The 18,757-nt window shown below is 45.0% G+C and overlaps 1 protein-coding gene across 2 annotated transcripts in view; it reads left to right on the top strand.

Annotated features, from left to right (window-relative positions):
* The first annotated feature begins 8,342 nt into the window (after positions 1-8,342).
* The window catches only part of PLXNA4 (plexin A4), a 627,343-nt gene continuing 616,928 nt past the window's right edge, over positions 8,343-18,757 (top strand). For both annotated transcript variants that reach the window (XM_060108908.1, XM_060108910.1), the window contains exon 1: positions 8,343-8,413. In XM_060108908.1, coding sequence (XP_059964891.1) covers positions 8,362-8,413 — 52 coding nt within the window. In that variant the 5' untranslated portion in view covers positions 8,343-8,361. The remainder of the gene's footprint in view (positions 8,414-18,757) is intronic.

The raw sequence follows: 18,757 nt of genomic DNA, 5'->3' as shown, positions 1-18,757 counted from the left end.
ATCTCTTCTGAAGTCCATCCTTATATCAGTTGAAATCTTAGGAAAACACTGCATTGGAAGGGCATTAGCTCAAGGGCACTGAGAAATACCTTTATTGAACTGCTAGCCATAGGGTGAAGTCCATAGCACATAAACCCCATGAGAGTAAGGCTCCATTTTTGGCTCCATGCTGTGTTATCAGTGTCTGGAGGGTAGTGATTCTTACGTATTTGTAGAGATCCAGGGCTTTTCAGTAATTTTTGTGAGTTAATATTCCCTGAGTCCCTTGCCATAATATGAGCAAGACCATTTGCCTGATTGCAGACACCTGGTGTCTTAGCCTGGCTGCTATAACAAAATATCATAGACTGCATGGCTTAAACAACAGATATTTATTTCTCACAGCTCTGGAGACTGGGAAGTCCAAGACCAAGGCGCTGACTGATTCAGTTCCTAGTGAGAAATCTTACTGGCTGGAAGACAGCTGCTTTCTTGCTGTGTCCTCACAACTGTATCCCTTTAAGAGCCACTAATCCCATTATAAGGGCCCCACCCTCCTTCCCTCATCTAACCTTCCAAAGGTCACATTGGGGGTTAGGGCTTCAACATATGAATTTGGAGGGGACACAATTCAGCCCATAGCACCTGGCATCTTTCACCCAGCCCCAGCTCACCAGCAAGTATCTGATGCTTCCAACCCCACCCCCACCAGCTACACCTGCCAGAGATCTTTCTGCTTCTGCCCACTGCTCCTCCTGTGAGTATCGTTGACTCCACACTACTCCCCACAGCTTTGGCCAGCTTTTCTTCATATTACAGGATCTGTTGCTGTTGACCAGCTGCTCAGCTGACCCACATCGTCAGCTATGAAGCCACAGTAGGCAACATTTGTAGAGCCTCGTGTCAGTCCTGACAAATCTTTATGTTCTCAAAACTCCTGTGAATGTCACCCAGGAGAATGCCAGCAGACACAGAAATATCTTTGAAAAAGAAGGTTTTTGCTCCCATCATGGTAGGACCAAGGTTTCTGTTAGAAGAGTTGGCATGCTCTGCTTTGACGGGCAGAGCTAATGGCTCCAAATTGCACAGGCTTTTCCACTGGCACATCCCCATCTCATTTGCTGTAGATTATTGCCATGAGCCAGCGTCAACACTTGTATCTCCTAGGTCTCTGCTCCTTCTCTCTGCCAGTGGTGTTTGTTCACAGGCATTGCTTTCTAACATGCCTCGCTGGGTGATCGCTTGTCTGGGTTTCTAACCTCTCCCTCCACAGATTGTTTGCTTTCTCTCCTAGAGCTGGTGTTTCCTGCACCTCCCAAATGAGTATCACCTGTGAATTTCATCACACACTGTTCACCCCACTTCTCCCAGCTCATTAACAGGCATGGAAGTGTAAGACCCTCCCCATCATGGCGGGAGAGGGCTGAGGTGCCATGAGCTCTGAGGGGAGCGGCCCCCGTGCCAGGAGCTATAGGCCTTTGCTGGGATGGAGACGCCACCTGTCTTGGACAAGAAAATCTCAGGGCACTTTAGACGCTGGTTGGGAGATTACAGAGCCAACAGTGGGTGATGAGAGAGGACTCCTGGATGCCCAGAGGGCCTGGCCCTTCCTCTCAGACAGAGAAGCTTTCTCCAGGCCTGAGTTGGGGGCTCAGAGGCATCAAAACACCCCTTGTTCCTGGAGGCGAGGCGAGAGGCCACATGGCCTGGCTGTCTTCTTGGTCCAGACGCTCCTACCCAGCTAAGACCTTTTTCAACCCGTATGTCTTCATCATCGTCCGAGGGGTTGTCTAACCAACCACTTACAAACGAATCCATTTCTTTATTATGGATACTTTATTTCACTGACATTATCACAGGACCTGGCAGAATGTAAATACTCAAGTATTAAGTGAAAAGTAGTTCTACTAACCAACTAGTAGTCAATATGAAACTATCGTTATTGCCAAACTGAGGGATTCCAGTCAAAAGCAAGCCTTGACATTTCAGTTGGCCTATTCAGTTTCAAAATGGGGTTACACCGATTTCATTAATTAAAAAAAAACAAAACACAGCTTTGTTGAAATATAATTCACATACCACACAATTCACCCCTCACAAATGTACATTTCAGTGTCTTTAGTATATTCACAGGGTCATTCAACCATCACCACAATCTAATTTTAGTGCATTTTCATCACCCCAAAAAGAAACCCTATGGCCATTAGCAATCACTCCCTATCCACACTGCCCCCCCCCCCCAAATCCTCAGCCCCAGGAAACCACTAATCTACTTTCTTTCTCATTAGGTTTACTTATTCTGGAAGTTTCAGGTAAATGGAATCATCTTTTGTGACTGGCTTCTTTCAGCACTATGTTTTCAAGGTTCACCCATGTTGTAGCATGTGTCAGAACTTCATTCCTTTTTATTATCAAACAGCATTCCATTATATGAATTTACCACATTTTATTGATGAAAATTTGGGTGGTTTCCATTTTTTGGCTGTTATGAAAAATACTGCTATGAGCATTGATTGGTGTGTAAGCTTTTGTGCAGACTTTCATTTCCACTTCTCTTGGGTGTATAATTAGGAGTGGAACTGCTAGGTCATAGGGTACCTAAGATTTGGGGAAACTGCCAAACTGCTTTCCAAAGTGGCTGGGCCATTTTACGTTCCCACCAGCAGTACATAAGGTTCTTCTAATTTCTCCATATCCTCATCAATACTTACTGTCTATCTTTTTGAGCGCACCCATCCTAGTGAGTGTGAAGTGGTACATTTACATTTTCTTGATGACCAACAGGATCTTTTTGTGTGCTTATTAACCAGTTTTATATCTTCTTTGGAGATATATCTTTTCAGGTCCTTTGTCCGTTTAAAAAATTGACTTACTTGTCTTTTTGTTGTAAGAGTTCTTTATATATTCTGGAAACAAATCCCTTATAAGATGCATGATTTGCCCATATTTTCTCCCATTCTGTGGATTGTCTTTTCACTTACTCAATGTGTCATCTGTAGCACAAAAACTTTCTTAATTTTTATGAAGTCCAATGTATTTCTAAATCATTATTTTTTTCTTTTGTTGCTTGTGGTTTGGGAGTCAGATCTAAGAAACCATTGCCTAAATCAAAGTCATGAAAATTTAGTCCTATGTTTTCTTCTAAGACTGTTATAGTTTTAGCTTTTACATTTAGGTCTAGGGTCCATTTTAAGTTAATTTTTGTGTACAGGGTGAGAAAGTCTAATTTCATTCTTTGACAGGTGTAATCTTTTTTTGGAACAGTGAAAAATAACTCAGACCCCCTTTCTAGCCTTGTGCTGTAAGGCTGCAACCCATGCCCTGCCCATACCTACCTCCCAGGGCACCTGGGGATGAAGGAAGTGGTGCCTAGGATGCCATTTTGGGAAAGATGAGCATGGAAAGCATGAAGCTTTCCTTGAAGCTAGAGAACCCACAGGCCGTGGCACCAGCTTTGGATTTGAACTGGCAGCAGCTCTTGTGCAGCTGCCCACTCCTCTCCTGGGGCCTCAGCGCTGCTCCATCCAGAAATCTGCATTTCTAAAACCTACATTTTCATGCCTACACAATCACTCTCGGTTTTAAAAAACCTCCTATTGAGTTCTAGTCCTGGTGGACCACACGTTGACCTTTACCCCTCTGTTCCCTGGGTGCTCCAGTGTCCACCCTTTTTTCCTAAATCTTTAGCTGTTGGATGGCAGATTATTTTAAATTATTTGTTTTGAATTACTTTATAAATGATACTTATTTGTAAACTCAGAAAGTACAGAAAATATGAGATAAAAACAAAAGCAATCGATGTTTGGTTTACTAATCCTGTAAGTGAAAATACACTTTCACATAAACAATGACATGAGTTAATACTTTACAGAGACTTAGCCGAAGTATTTTTAGTGACAAGTTTTAAGAGAGGATTTAAAAGTGCTTATTTGACAATGATTGTACATTTAATTCCTTTCAATTCAATAATCCTTTATGTCTGGCATATTGTTCTCTCCACTGTTCTCTTAGCCGCTGACATTTCTACATCCTGCATCACCTTCTCTCTAGACCAAGATGCTGCTATTAGTTGTGTTGTCAAATGAAAACGTTTTTCATTGACTGAAAAATTAGTTGTGTTGTCAAATGCTGAATTAAATTTATGCCAGCTTCTTTATTGCAGGACTTTTCAGAGCCTTTAAGTGCTAACATAATTTCCTAGGAAGGAAAGACTGTATGTAGCATTGCCCAAACTTGACTTGTAGAACAGCCCCACACTTAAAATAAAAAGGATGTTTTAACATCTTGCTAGGAGTTAGGGTTCCCTGGAACCCCATTTTGGAAGCACCTCTTTACATCAAGCCATCCAGGTTTTCACCTGGCTTACTTCACACCCTGAAGCCAGTAGCACAGGATTCCAAGGCATGGGCTGAGTTGAGAAGTAGCTTGTAGCTAACCCTGATTTCTGTGTGAAGCAAACCTAGGATGAAATAGAACACTGAACATGGAATAGAACACAGGGCTTCATGTCTTGGTGTTGCCACTCAAAAACAATGTGAATTTGGTTAATCACAGCTGAGGCTGTTTCCTTGCCTGCAAACCGGGGATAAGATCTGCCTCTCAGGGTTGTAAAGAATAAATGACATTGTTTCTGAAAGAGCTTAGTTAAATGTAAATGCTGTAGACAAGTAATTTTAAGGTGTTTATTAGTATAGGAACCAACCCAAAAATTGTAACCTTATTAATACTGTGTTTTATCAACTTGGCTCATGCCTGGTGCTCCAGAACCCACAGGCCTCTCTTACCTGGCAGACAGCATCCTCGCTCTACAAGACCTCCTGGAGAGACTCACAGAAGCACCTGCTCTGCTGTGCCCAGCCCCTCCCCAGCCCACTGTGGGGACCCACTCCTTTCATGTTGCAAGTCCTACTGCACAAGGATGCCCAACTCCTGGGTCCTGAGAACTGAGCTCCGCCTCTCCTGGAGGGTAAGAAGCGGTCAGGTACCAAGAAGCCATTGCTTCCCTCCCCACTGCCACCCCATCAACAGGTCCTCACTGAGCTGAGGCCCCAAAGGAAAAGAGCACAATAGCAAACACCCAGAGCTAGAAATTGGAGGCGCAGCACCTGCCAAGGGTCCTCTCTCCATGCGGTGGGACCCGGCATGAACCATCAACTTTGGAGGGTCTCTTTCTTCTTCTGGTAAAATATCTGGCAGGCCGACCTTGTGAGAGTTTTGCAGATAAGAAAGAAAAAGGATGTCAAGCCCCTAGCCCCCAGGGAGCTTGCATATTAGTGTGGGAGAAAAGACACACACTGTAAATGAGAGCAAGTGACTTTCTCGTGATGAAGTAGCTGCCATGAGGCAGAATGAGCCATGCACACACAGCTGTGGGCTGCTTCAAGTGACCATGGCCGAGGAACTCAACGGGTCATGGTGTAGTGGTGTCTTAGTTGGGGCGGCCATAACAAAATACCACAGACTGGGGGTGCTTAAACTATAGACATTTATTTTCTCACAATTTCTGCACTTTCTCACAGTGGAGGCTGGAAACCAGAGATCAGGTGCCAGCATGGGCAGGTTCTGGTGAGGATTCCCTTCCTGGCTTGCAGATGGCCACCTTCTCACTGTGTTCTCACATGGCCTTTCCTGGGTGCGTGCATGTGTGGAGAGAGAGCTCGCTGGTATCTCTTCTTCCAAGGCCACCAATTCTATCAGGTTAGAACCCTACCCTTATGACCTCATTTACCCTTAACTACCTCCAGATACAATCACCTTGGGGTTAGGGCTTCAGCTTATGCACTTGGGAAGACACAGTTCATTCCAGAGCAAATGGGGATGAGGTCAAGGCTGTGCACTGGGTTCCCAGGGGGGTCAGCTGACTCACCCTGGTTCTAGGCACAGGTCCTACCTGGGTCTGCTCACAGTGTAGGGGGGTGGATGCAGTGCAGACCGTGTTCACCACTGGAATGGCAAAATGTGAGACCCCCTAAATGGAGTCTAGTTTTACCCCTTCCTTTGAAGGATGAGGAAATCATGGCTTCCAAAAATGAAGTGATAACTACTCTCAAGGTCCCACAGTCCAAATCCTGACTCCCTCAGGGATTCACGTTTTAAAAAATGTGATTTCTGGAATAATCATGTTCATTTAAGCCACCTTGAACCCATCCAGGGCTGTGTATTTCCTGTATCCCAGGCAGATGTTCCCACTTCCTCTTGCTTAATGTCAGACCATTGTCAATAGATTTTTAGCAGCCCCAGTGATTAACTCTTGAGGCAGGGAACCCAGAGCCCAAACTACTCTATTTCTACCACTTTCCATTTAGAAACTTTTGGAGCCTCCAAGGAAACCCTAGGGCTCCTGGAACACAAGCAGGAATCACTTATTCTAGTCCAGTATCCTTATTTGAGAGACCGTCAGGCCCAAAGGACAGTGGCTTGCCCAGAGTTATACAGGAAGGACAAGAAGTTATCACCAAGCCTGGAACAGAACCAAGGTCTCCACTCAAAGCCTTGAGCTTCTTTCAGTCCAGAAGACCCAAAGCTCAACCCAGTGTCAGAATCACATGGGTGTTTAAAACATTGGGTTGGCCAAAAAGTGCCGTCGGTTTTTAAGTAAAACTAAAAGACACATTTTTCATTTTCACCAAGAACTTTATTGAACAATGTATTCATCCTTTTATTCCACTACCTTCTGCCATTTTTCAGGCAACTTCATAATTCCATCTTCCCAAAACTTTTTATCTTTTTGAGCAAAGAACTGTTCCAGGTGCCTTTTACAGTCTTCCAGGGAATTGAAATTTTTTCCATTAAGAGACTTTTGTAAAGACCGAAATAAATGGAAATCAAACATGCAATGTCTGGTGAATATGGCAGATGAATCAGAACTTCCCAGCCAACCTGCACCTGTTTTTGCCTGGTCATTAAAGAAACATGTGGTCTTGCGTTATCCTGATGGAAGATTATGGGTTTTCTGTTGACTAATTCCAGATGCTTTTCATCGAGTGCTGCTTTCCGTTGGTCTAATTGGGAGCAGTACTTGTTGGAATTAATCGTTTCGTTTTCTGGAAGGAGCTCATAATAGAGGACTCCCTTCCAATCCCACCATATACACAACATCACCTTCTTTGGATGAAGACCGGCATTTGGTGTGGTTGGTGGTGGTTCATTTCGCTTATCCCACGATCTCTTCCGTTTCACATTGCTGTACAGTATCCACTTTGCATCGCCCGTCACAATTTGTTCTAAAAACGAAACGTTTTATTACATTTATGTAGAGAATCGCATGTGGAAATACAGTCAAGATGGGTTTTTTTCACTTAACTTATGTGGAACCCAAACATCAAAGTGATGAACATAACCAAGCTGGTGCAAATGACTTTCAGTGCTTGATTTGGATATTTTGAGTATGTCGGCTATCTACTGCATGGTGTAACATTGATTGTTCTCAATTAATGTCTCGATTTGATCGCTATCCACTTCAACTGGTCTACCCGACCGTGGAGCATCATCCAGCGAGAAACCTCCAGCACGAAACTTCGCACACCACTTTTGACATGTTTGATCAGTCACAGCACCTTCTCCATACACTGCACAAATCTTTTTTTGACTTTCAGTTGCATTTTTACCTTTCTTGAAATAATAAAGCATAATATGCTGAAAATGTTGCTTTTTTCCTTCCATCTTCAATCTTAAAATGGCTACCCAAAAATTCACTAATTTTGATGTCTTTTTAAAAATGCACATTGATATGACAGCTGTCACATACAATCTAACAAAATTGTTTCAGATGAAGTTAAAGACAACTAAGTATTACTAGAGCCATCTTACAGAAAAAACCGAATGAACCTTTTGGCCAGCCCAATAGATGTTTTTCCAGGCACTTCTCCAAAGAATTCAGATTGGTAGGTCTCGAGTGGGGCCCTGGCATGGGGATTTTTAGGAAACACCAACTGGCTGATGGGGCTGATTTCACTATAAGCGGGGACATATGTTCAGGGTGGGAAGCAGCTTTATCGAAGGCAGGGATGTGAGTCCCTGAGGCTTTCAGGCCAAGCTGTCATTGACTTTGCAGGTCCCTGTAGCACCAAGAGCTCTATTCTTATCTCTACCAAGGAACTAAATGGTGATTCCCAGAGCTATAGGTTGTGTCTGTTCCTGTAGCATCACTTGTTAGGCTCATCCAGAACGTTCCGAGCACATGCCTATAAGTGGGGTCTGTTACATAAACAGTAACAGGTGCAGACAGGCGATCCTGCTAATGATCACCATCTGGATGAATAGACTTTAAAAAAAAAACCCAAAAAAGTATGTGATGGAATTTTCCCCTCTTTGTTTTCTTATTTCTGGTGGCTTAAATATTGTGTTTGGTTTAAATACAGACATGATCCGACCACAAATATTATGGGCAGAAAAGCCAACACAGCAGACTCCGTGGAGAGACTGTCGGTTTCAGGTAAGACATAAAAATAGCGCGTGCTGCGTCTGCAGGTGTGCCTGGCTCTTCTTGGCGTGTGTCACCTTGCTCCTCTAGAGGACGCCTCTGGGGAGTTGGTTTACTACCATTTTAGAGAGAAGTAATCGGAGGGGAAGAGGTTAGTCAGCTCAAAGTCACAGATAATTGGTGACAGAGTAGAGATGAAAATGTGGACGGCATGTCTTAGCAGCAGCCAGGTCTAGCTTTGGTTCCTGGTCCCTGGAGGTGGGGCAGAGGAAGACTGAGTCCACGGCCCCTGGGACACAAGAACCAGGAATGGAACTCCAGTCAACTGCTTGTTTTTGTTATGATGATTAATAGGGCCATTTGAAAGGTAATCATCTGTGTAAAGTACATTTCAGTCCTGTGCCAGGTGCTCCTGACCCCTGGATATTAGCTGTTGCTACCTCCATGGTAATAGTGGGGAGACAATGTTGAACTCAGCTGTCAGGGCGCCACTGGGGACAGGTGTCTCTGATCAGCTGGCCCCTTCCCTATTTGGGAAGATGAGATTTCAATCCTGAAGATCCGGTCTTCACAGATTGTCACGGTTTGCCTTTGATTTCTGGGGGCTGTGCACCTGGCCTTTCCCTAGGTCACCCACATGCTCTCCCCACTCTAGAAGCGAGTGGAGGTGGGCCTGACTTAGTCAGGAGGTGAGAACATGGCAGCCCTCTTTCCTATAGCTTGGGAATCAGAACCAGGGCTGGTGCGGCCTAGGGAGGGCGCTGGCAGTTCCATTTTGACCTGTTAAGCCCTAGAGGACTCAGAAATGAAAAAGACAAGGTCCCCTCCCTGTCCCAAAATTCACAGGATAATGCCAGGCAGAGGGACACAAGGACTGAGTCTGCTCAAGCGGGGTTCTGTGGGAACACAGAGGGAGGAGAGACCCAATTTGCCGCAGAGGGACACAGCTGGGGTAAGGCAGGGGTAAGCTGGCCTCTCCAGGCTTCTAGAATCAGATTCTGCTGCATCTGAAACATGGCAAGCCCAGGTTCCTTACAGAATGTCTCTAATGTATTTTATGTCTGCATGATTCTTGGAGGATCATGAGATGGCATAAAGGTTTTGTGCTGGTCAGCTGCTCTGAGTCTCTTTGCTTCTGTGAGCAGCACTGGTGCTAGGCTAAGGAAGCCACTTATGAAAGTGAAAACGTCTCTTCTGCCACTGGTCTCTTTTGAGTGAAGGCACTGGGGCCCTTGTTAAAGGGACAACGTTACTTGCTGATCTTATTGGTTTAACACCTTAGTTCCAGTTAGCAAAGTGGATTTGCTGCTTCCCTTCCAGGGCCCTGGAGGGTGGGACTTGGGGCAGGTCCTGTTTTCGTTAGTTGTGAAAGGGAGGGAGGGAACCAGGAAGGTGACCTCACCTGGGTGCCCGTTCCTGAGGTAGAGGGGAAGTTCGCTTGAGGATGCCAGGCAGTGCTTAGGTGGGGCTGCAGGAGCCCACACACCTTGCCAGTAATGCCCAGCGCCCACCCTTGGGGTGTTCGTACCTGCTTATTCACGCCTGCGTGGGGCCGGTAGGGCAGAACCCGCGCACGTGGCTCACCCGCCGGCCTCCCTCGCCGCACCTGTCTCAGTTGCCATCAGTTCTGGCTTTTCTCATGTGACTAAAATCCTCCTCCCTGCAGCTGTCTTCTTCTTAGTCTGGATTCTCTCCCTTACACGTGGGAAAAGGGGTGCCTGTGTTGAGCCCCCAAGGTGTTCTGGGGTCTTCACTTGTAAAACTTAAGTAGTTTTACCACTTAATGTCAGTAATGTGTAGATTTTACAAATTTGGTGAATTACTTCTGACATAACAAGTGTGGAAAGCTAGACAGTTGAAAGAAGAGGCATTTTTAAATGACTGAGGATGCCATTGTCTCTTGAGCTGGGGTTATAATAGGCAGAAAGGAATGAGTTAGTTAGTTCCCTGGGACAGGAAGCATTCTGGGCTACCCCCCATCTGAGTGTTCCAGTGAAGAAGGCCAAGGGACAAGCCACAGCACCCCCTGGTGGACCTCACATTGACCTGCCATCCCATTAAATGTCCACAGTAGGGATGGCCAGCATGGAGTCATCCCCAGTCCCTCTCCTGGTCCCCTGAGACAAGAAACATTCCTTTCCAAAGGACAAGTCAGAGTTAGGAATATGGTAGGTGGCTGTAGAATACTCCAGAGTTCAGTGGCACCCCCTGACGCACCATGGGTGCTGGGGAAAGGGGGTGTATCGTGAAGAAAGGAAGTTTACCCAAAGAAAGGTCTAAACTTTGCCCTCAGCTACTGGGAAGTGATCGCGAGGCCCTTAGAATGTCACACTTGATAAGAGTGTCTTTCTTGTACCTGGGGACCTTGAGCCTCTCAGGACAGTGTGGTTTACGATGAGGGCTTTGGGCCATGTGGTATCCACTCTGCCTCCAGAGGGGTCAGCCATGATGGCAGTTAGCCATGGAGCCCAGTGGAAACTCTGCACACCAAGGCTCAGGTGGGCATCCCTGGTGGGCAGTGTTCTGTGCATATGTGACACATCATTGTTGGGAGGAGTTAACGCTATTCACAGCTCCATGGAAGCTCTGCGTCTGGAACTTTCCTCGACTCTGCGCTATGCACCTTTTCCCTTGGCTGATTTTAATCTGCATTCTTCAGCTGTAATAAACCATAACTGTGAGTATTATGGCTTTCAGTGAGTTCTATGAGTTCTCTCAGTACATTATTGAACCTCAGGGTGGTCTGGGGACACCCATACCCCCAGACTTTGCAGTTGGTAATTATACAGTAGAGTAGAATCCTTTACTATATGAGTCTTTTTTAACACTGGCTATGTGACTAAGCTAACTGACCACAGACAGACAGGTTGAACATAAACAAGAAAAAAATCAAGAAAAAAGTGCTAGAGACACAGGCTCTTAGAGGCAGATGTCACAGCAGTGATACTTGGCTATGGGCCCAGCTCACTGCATGATGGGCTTCAAGTGTGGATACAAACTGAGATAGCTGAGCTCTCACTGAAATGCTTTCTGGTGCCAGGATGAAGAGAAATCCCAAGTCTGTATCCAAGGTTAAAGTGTAATTGTGGACCCCAGTGACTGTGCTCCATTCTTGCCAGAGGAGACCTCTGATTTCTAGGGTTAAATGAGCATAGCCTCTGGGTGGATTAGGGATGGAAAGGTGGGTTGGTAACAGGAAGGAGAGGAAGAAACAGATGAAGAGTCAGAAGATGGAGATTTGGATCCTGATATTGTTATGGACTGGTCACGACTTTGGGAAGGTCACTGATGTTGCTGGATCTTTGCCCCATTTGGCACCTTGCAGGCAGGCATTCATATGTTTGCTAGGAAGATGGAGCTAGATTCAGGGAAGGTAATGAAAGAGAATGGACGTTTGTGTACTTTCTCTGTCAGGGGCTGGGTTGGGGCTTGACTTACTATATTAATCAGGGATCTTCATAGAAACAGAACCAGTAGTACACACACACACACACACACACACACACATGCACACCATTTATCTATATATCTATAGCTATAGCTATATCTGTATCTACCTAGAGAGAGAGAGGTTTTTAAGGAACTGGCTCATATGATTGCAGGGGCTGGCAAGTCTGAAATCTGTAGGGCAGGCCAGCAGGCTGGAAACTCGGGGAAGAGTTGATGCTGCAGTCTTGAGTCTGAATTCCTTGACAGACTAGAAAACTCAGGCACATTTTGTGTGTTGCAGTCTTGAGGAGAACTTCAGAAAATCTTAGTCTTTGCTCTCAGGGCCTTCAACTGATTGGATGAGACCCACCCACATACGGAGGGTGATCTGCTTTACCCAAAGTCTACTGAGTTAAATATCAATCACACCTGAAAAATAGCTTTCCAGCAACATCTAGACTGATGTTCACCCAAGCAACGGGGCACCACAGCCTAGCCAAGGCAATATGTAAAATTAACCATCAATGCATTTTCATTTAATGCTCACAGCAGCACTGCAAAGAAGGCAGCAAGAACAGTGCTGGGCCTGGGCCTAACGTGTTTCTGGCTCCATCTTCACGTGTTACCATGCTATATCTGGTAAATAACCCGTAAGATCTGCCAGCTGGGACATTTATACTCTTTGTAAACCAAACAACAGACTCCATTTTTCCTACTGTTCCCTCACCCAAAAAGGTCTGCTGGTGCTAACACCCTCCCACCCTTTTTTTTTCTAACAAGGTAATGGTCTACTAGGAGCTTGGAAAGCTTATTAGTAGCCAAAGATTTGTCCTTATGTCCAGACTGTGATACTTACCAGCTACCTCTTAACCTCTAAGTTTGAATCTCCACTGAATGGTTCAGGGAAGGCATCCGTTCATTCAACCAAACTGACAAAACCTTTCCGATATACCAGGCATTATGATAAGGACCAGGGCTGGAATATAGCCAAGACACAGACCTGTTTGTGTCTCTCAGTCTAGCTGATCTGGAGAAGATTATCATAAGATGAACAAATGTTTGGAAAGTGCTTTTGATGTTGTAAAATGCTGGCTCTAAGTTTCTGCATGCTCACTGTAGTCACTGACTGTCCAGACTTCCCCGTGACCCTATGAAGATGGTAGAGTTGACTTAATTGTCAGCATGGTAGTGACTAAACATGGCAAGCATTCTGAGTACTTATTTGCATAAAAGTTTAAGAAGTTATCAATTTCACCTGTAAAATCTCCAGAACCTCATAAGAAATGCTAATGAAAGATCTGAGCTGAAGCTCGACAGTGAGCTTCACCAAAGAGAGGAAAGAATGAATGGAAATGAAGAGTGCCATTATGCAGGACTGATTTTTTTCAAATGCCAGATGTTAATAATTAAACTTTCATTAGTGGATAAAAAGAATGAAATAATGCCATTTGCATCAACATGCATGGACCTGGAGATTATCATACTAAGTGAAGTAAGTCAGACAAAGGCAAATATCATATGATATCGCTTATATGTGGAATCTAAAAAAAAAATGATACAAATGAACTTACTTACAAAACAGACAGACTCACAGACTTAGAGAATGAACTTATGGTTGTCAGGGGGGAAGGGGGGGAGGGATAGGGAATTTGGGATTGACATGTACACACTGCTGTATTTAAAATAGATAACAACAAGGACCTACTGTATAGCACAGGGAATGCTGCTCAATATTCTGTAATAACCTAAATGGGAAAAGAATATGAAAAAGAATAGATACATGTATATGTATAACTGAATCACTTTGCTGTACACCTGAAACTAACACAACATTGTGAATCAACTATGCTCCAATATAAAAAAAGAAAAAGAAAAAGAAAAACTTTCATTAATGGAGAACACAACAGAAGGACTGTTACATCAGTGAACTTAAAAACTCTTCTCCTGCCTAAATGACTTGCCTTCCTAAATGACTTGCCTTAAAAACTCTTCTCCTGCCTAAATGACTTACCTTCCATAAAAACTCTTCTCCTGCCTAAAGGAATGTTACATCAGTGAACTTAAAAACTCTTCTCCTGCCTAATTGACTTGTCCCATGATTGGAGAGGCACAGGGGCAGACTTTTGTTGTCCATTTACCTGTGATGTCACGGATGAGTCATTGTTCTCAGGCGTGCTACACTTGGCCTCAAGGTTGTAATTAGATCTATGTTAGGACTACCGTGAAACGTATGAATAAGTAAAATATGAATCTTACCAGTGAAGAGCAGTACTGTTCCTTGACCAGTGACTTTTAAAGCTATCCTGATGGAGAGAAAAATCAGTTTCACCAATCCATGTAGGCTCTGAGGTAAAAGGGACTTGGAATAGAGAAAGGACCCAAATGGGCCCCCAGAAGTCTAGGTTTTTGCATATGAAGGTCAAGGACAGTCTTATTCAGCTATCTTTTTGGTAACTATTTTAGAGTTCACACTCCTGGTACCATCCAAAAAGCTAGTTACGTCTTCTTCCCTCTAATTAAAGAATGTCTTTAACTGAGCCTTTTAAAAAATTACTTAATAGTTAAGAATGAAAATAAGCTATAGACAAACATGATTTTGGTTCATATTCTGCCCCTAAATCTTCTCTCTGGGCCTCAGTTTTCTTAATCTGTAAAATGTGTAGGTTTTAATATATATGGGTTTTATTGCTTCCTGTTCTTTCCAACTTCCTGAAATCACAGCTTCCCACCCCTGTACCACTCAGCTGTTCAGATGTGGGAAACTGGGGAAATTGTAGCCGAAGGGTCATCTCCGGGTTTTCCTTGAAATGAAGCTTTGTGCCCTCCCTCCCCTCCGCGGCCCCTGGCTATGGCTAGACCTGCGTGGGCACGGAAGGGAGGCGGTATTCCTGGGGCCGGGCAGGGTCTAAGGGCTTATTCCATGTCTCCTAAGTGTCTGTGGGATAAACATTTGGTGAGGAGGCAGGGGGCTGTGTGGAAAGGGGGTTGCCATGGCAACCCAGAACTGTGTGCTGCTCCAGACCTGTTGATTTCTCCCTCTCTGGCCTCGTGTCTTTTCTGAAGGGAGGGGACAAATATTGGGCGTGACCTGGGGAGATGAGCAAATTCCCGCAAATCATTCCGCAGCCCCCAGCCTGAACACGATTCACAGAGGAGGGGCCCAGCACCAAGATAGCGCGTAGCACTCTAAGCTCGCTACGTCCCAGAACCAGCTTCCTCAGGCCACTCAGTCTTCCTTCAACACTCAAAGCCCACCTGCTCTGAGGGGCCGTTGGAGATTACCCGCCATGGCTCTCTCCCTTCTCTGAATTCCTTCAGCATGTGTGTCGGTGCATCGTGTATGTAAGTCTCCTTAAGGTTTCTCAGCTGCTAAAGCCTGCACATCAACAGAATAGTTAGCCTTAGTGTGAATTGTTTCTGTGATCAACCACATACGTAACCTTGCACCAGTAACACAGGAATTGCTGGTGTGGCCAGAGATCTGGGCTCAGGTGTAAGGAATAAATAAGCAAGGGCAGGGGATCTCAGAGAGGGACCCACCCAGAGAAGCCAGGCAGTAGAAGGAGAGGAGAGGGGAGCGGGGGGGAGAGGACCAAAGGGCAGGGAGGGGTGGGGGACCACGGGAGAGAGAAGGAGAGTGAGTGCGTGTCAAGGGATGAAGGGTTCGATGCTGTTCTGGAAGAGAGGTGAGAAAACTAGAAGCAAGAGCAGGTACAATTCAATTAGGGGGAAACTAACTGTAAATAACACTCCTAGTTACATTAGGGAACCGATTCTGGTTCCAGCTCCTGAGCACCAAGACCTGCAGGGTGGGTGGATGCTGAAGGCCTTCTCTGGGAGCAGCAGTAAGGAAGGGCCACTTCTGCCTTCCCCTCCCGAGGGCCCTTCCCAGCCCTGGAGTGCCGCCCGCCAGCCCCCGGGGGTGCTGGCCGCTGTGGCCGGAGGCACCGTCCCAGGGCCTCTGCTCCAGCCACCGCTGTTTTCCACTTGACTTTGAGGAAGTTAAAGAACAAGTGCTCGGCGTGGCCTCAACTGCTGCCTTCTCAACCACGAGCCTGTCCACCCGGCAAAGCCTCCTGTTGTCTCGGCTGCTCCCCTGCAGCTGTCAAAGCAGGCAGCTGTCGGGTGGTATATTGGTTAACACGTGTGAGCTCGTTGGAGTCTGGTGTGCGTGGTACAACTTCCACTCTGTTCCCTCAGCTTTTTTCTCAGACTCCCTGGCTCGGAAGAAAGCTCTGGCAAGAACCTACATGTATGATATGAAAACACCATTCCTTGTATGCTATATATAGTTGTGCACAGGTGTTAGATAAGAAGTACATGTGTTATAAGTGTAAAACGTGGTCAGAAGACCCAGATGCAAAAATCGATTTGTTCACAGCCACAGGCATCTGTTCGCAAATGACCCGCTGGTCCCTGCCCTGATCCAGAGAATTACTTAGGACTGTTCAAAATGAACGATACTTGTCAACACGTTCTGAAATCCAGTTAATAAAAAAGGAAAGTGTCAAGTTGCTTCCAAATTGATCTGAGTAGGATTTTTTAAATGTCTGCAATAAAAGTTATTTATGAGACAGATTCTATCAGTTTACACTTAAAAATCTTAGAAACCTTTAATGGCATCCCATTTCCTATGGTGAACAATTCCAGATTCTGGATGGTCATGCAAGGCCTTCCATAATCTAGACTTAGTATTATTCATCTTTAAGACTATGACCTCCACTGCTTGTACCACAGAGCTTGTTTTCTGGTTGTATCCTTTTGACTAAGTAAAAATATAAATTTCTTGGACAAATATATAATTTGTGGATGGTCCAAAGCTAGAAGAGATAGTGAATTCATTTATTCAACTGATACTGAACACCTAGGCTGGGCTGGGTTTGGTTCTAGCACTGAGGATACAGCAGGGACGAAACAAAGCATCTGCTCTGTGGAGCTTGCGTCCTAGTGAGGGAAATGGACCAAAGCGTCGGGTGGGGTAAGAAGAGATACCAAGTGGCTTGTGATGGGAGTAATCACTGATCTCAGAGAGGAGCCTCCCTTATAAGGTGCACTTTGAGCAGAAGGGAGCACCAGCTAAGATTCAGGAGAATGGTGTGTTCAGGCCTTGGGAAGAGCAATGCAAAGACTCTCCTGTATGCTTGGAGCGTTTGTACGACAGCAAGAAGGCCACTTGTGGTGGTGGTGGAGAGAATGGAGGTGAGAACTGTAGGAGGTGAGGTCAGAGAAGTAGCTAAGGCCAGATGTCATAGAGCATTCTGGCTATGGTCATGACTTTGGATTTTACTCCAGTGACATGGGAAGCCACTGGAAGATTCTGAGCAGTTGAGAGGTATGATTGACTTGGGAATTACGCAGTTACTCTGGTTACCATACGCAGAACAGGCTACTGTTGGGGGTCAAGGGTGGAAGCTGGGAGACCAGACAAGAAGTTATTCTAATAGTCTAGGTTAGGGACAGTGGTGGTTTAGACTAGGGTGTGCGTGATGGAGGTAGTGAAAATGGTAGGATTCTGTAGACATTTGAAGATAGGGTTGTAAGGATCTTCTGATCAAGCAGACATGGAATGTGGGAGGGGAGTCAATGATTCCAAAGATTTTGGACTGAGCAGTCAGGAACATTGAGACTAGAGTCACTATTTATGGACGTGGGGAGAAGGAGTTTGGGAAGAGGTGGGGGTAGAAAGCTAAGGGTTCTATTTTGGATTGATTAAATTTAAGACACACATTCTGTAATTAGAGATATTCAGTAGGCAGTTGGATACAGGCGTCTGAAAGTCAGGGAGAAATTAGGACTAGAGAAATAGTGTTGGGAGTGGTTCAGCCTACAGATGGCTTTAGGGAGTGAGGGTATATAAAAAAGGGAAGAAATCCAAGGACCCAGCAATGATGGAGGAGCATCCAAGGGGATAGAATACGAACCGAGAGAGAGGGATTCCCATGAGGCCAAGGAAAGAAAGCATCCCCAGAAGGAGAGATCAACTAGATCAGATGCTGCTGATACATCAATAAGATGAAGACTGAGCCTTGACCATTGAATTTAACAATAAGAGGTCCATTGCTATGTAGAATTCAGTTTTAGATAGCCCCCAATAGGCCAGAACTATCATGATCATTTTAATAGGAAACCACACATAGGCTCAAATGTATCAAGTTTCATGTGCAGTATTTGGAAGATGTGGATTCACAACAGTTTCTGAGAAAAAGCCTGGGATTTATGACGCTGAGTGCCATACAAACTACCAGGTGATGGAGATGTCAAAAAAACCACATGGAACTGACTTTGCTGCATAGATGGAAGCAGAGCCTCTAGACTAATGGGACTGCATTATGTGTGAGAGGTGCACTGCCAGGAGGGCAAGTGTTTCTGTATCTATTTCTGTATAACAAACCACCCTCAAAATGTACTGGTTTAGTCCAATGATTTATTATTTCTCATAATTTTATGGATCGGTTGGTTGGTTCTTCTTCTGGTTTTGCCTGGGCTGATATGACTACAGTCCTGTTGTGAATTGGCAAGGCCCTGGGTTTAGCTGGGTCCTTCAGACCATATGGTCTTTCATCCTCAAGGAGGCGAAATTGGACTTCCTTGCATGTTGATGGCAGTGATCCAAGAGGGCAAGCCCAAGGCACAATGACTTACCAAGCCTCTGCTTGCACCATGTTTGTCCCATTGACCAAAGGGAGTCATATGGCCAAGCCCAAGGTCAAGGTGGGAGGAGACAGTATCAGTATATGGATACCAGAGATGTGATTTGTTGGGGGCCTTTTGTATGAAAATCTACCACTGGCAGATTTTGACTTGATATGAGAGAAAAGGTTTTTTGGGGTTTTTTTGTTTGTTTTTTTTTTTAACATCTTTATTGGAGTATAATTGCTTTACAGTGTTGTGTTAGTTTCTGGGCAGAAGACCTAAATAGACATTTCT

Source organism: Mesoplodon densirostris, chromosome 9 (assembly GCF_025265405.1).
Source record: "Mesoplodon densirostris isolate mMesDen1 chromosome 9, mMesDen1 primary haplotype, whole genome shotgun sequence".
NCBI classification, from domain to species: domain Eukaryota; kingdom Metazoa; phylum Chordata; class Mammalia; order Artiodactyla; family Ziphiidae; genus Mesoplodon; species Mesoplodon densirostris.
This window is presented reverse-complemented; position numbering and strand designations above follow the sequence as displayed.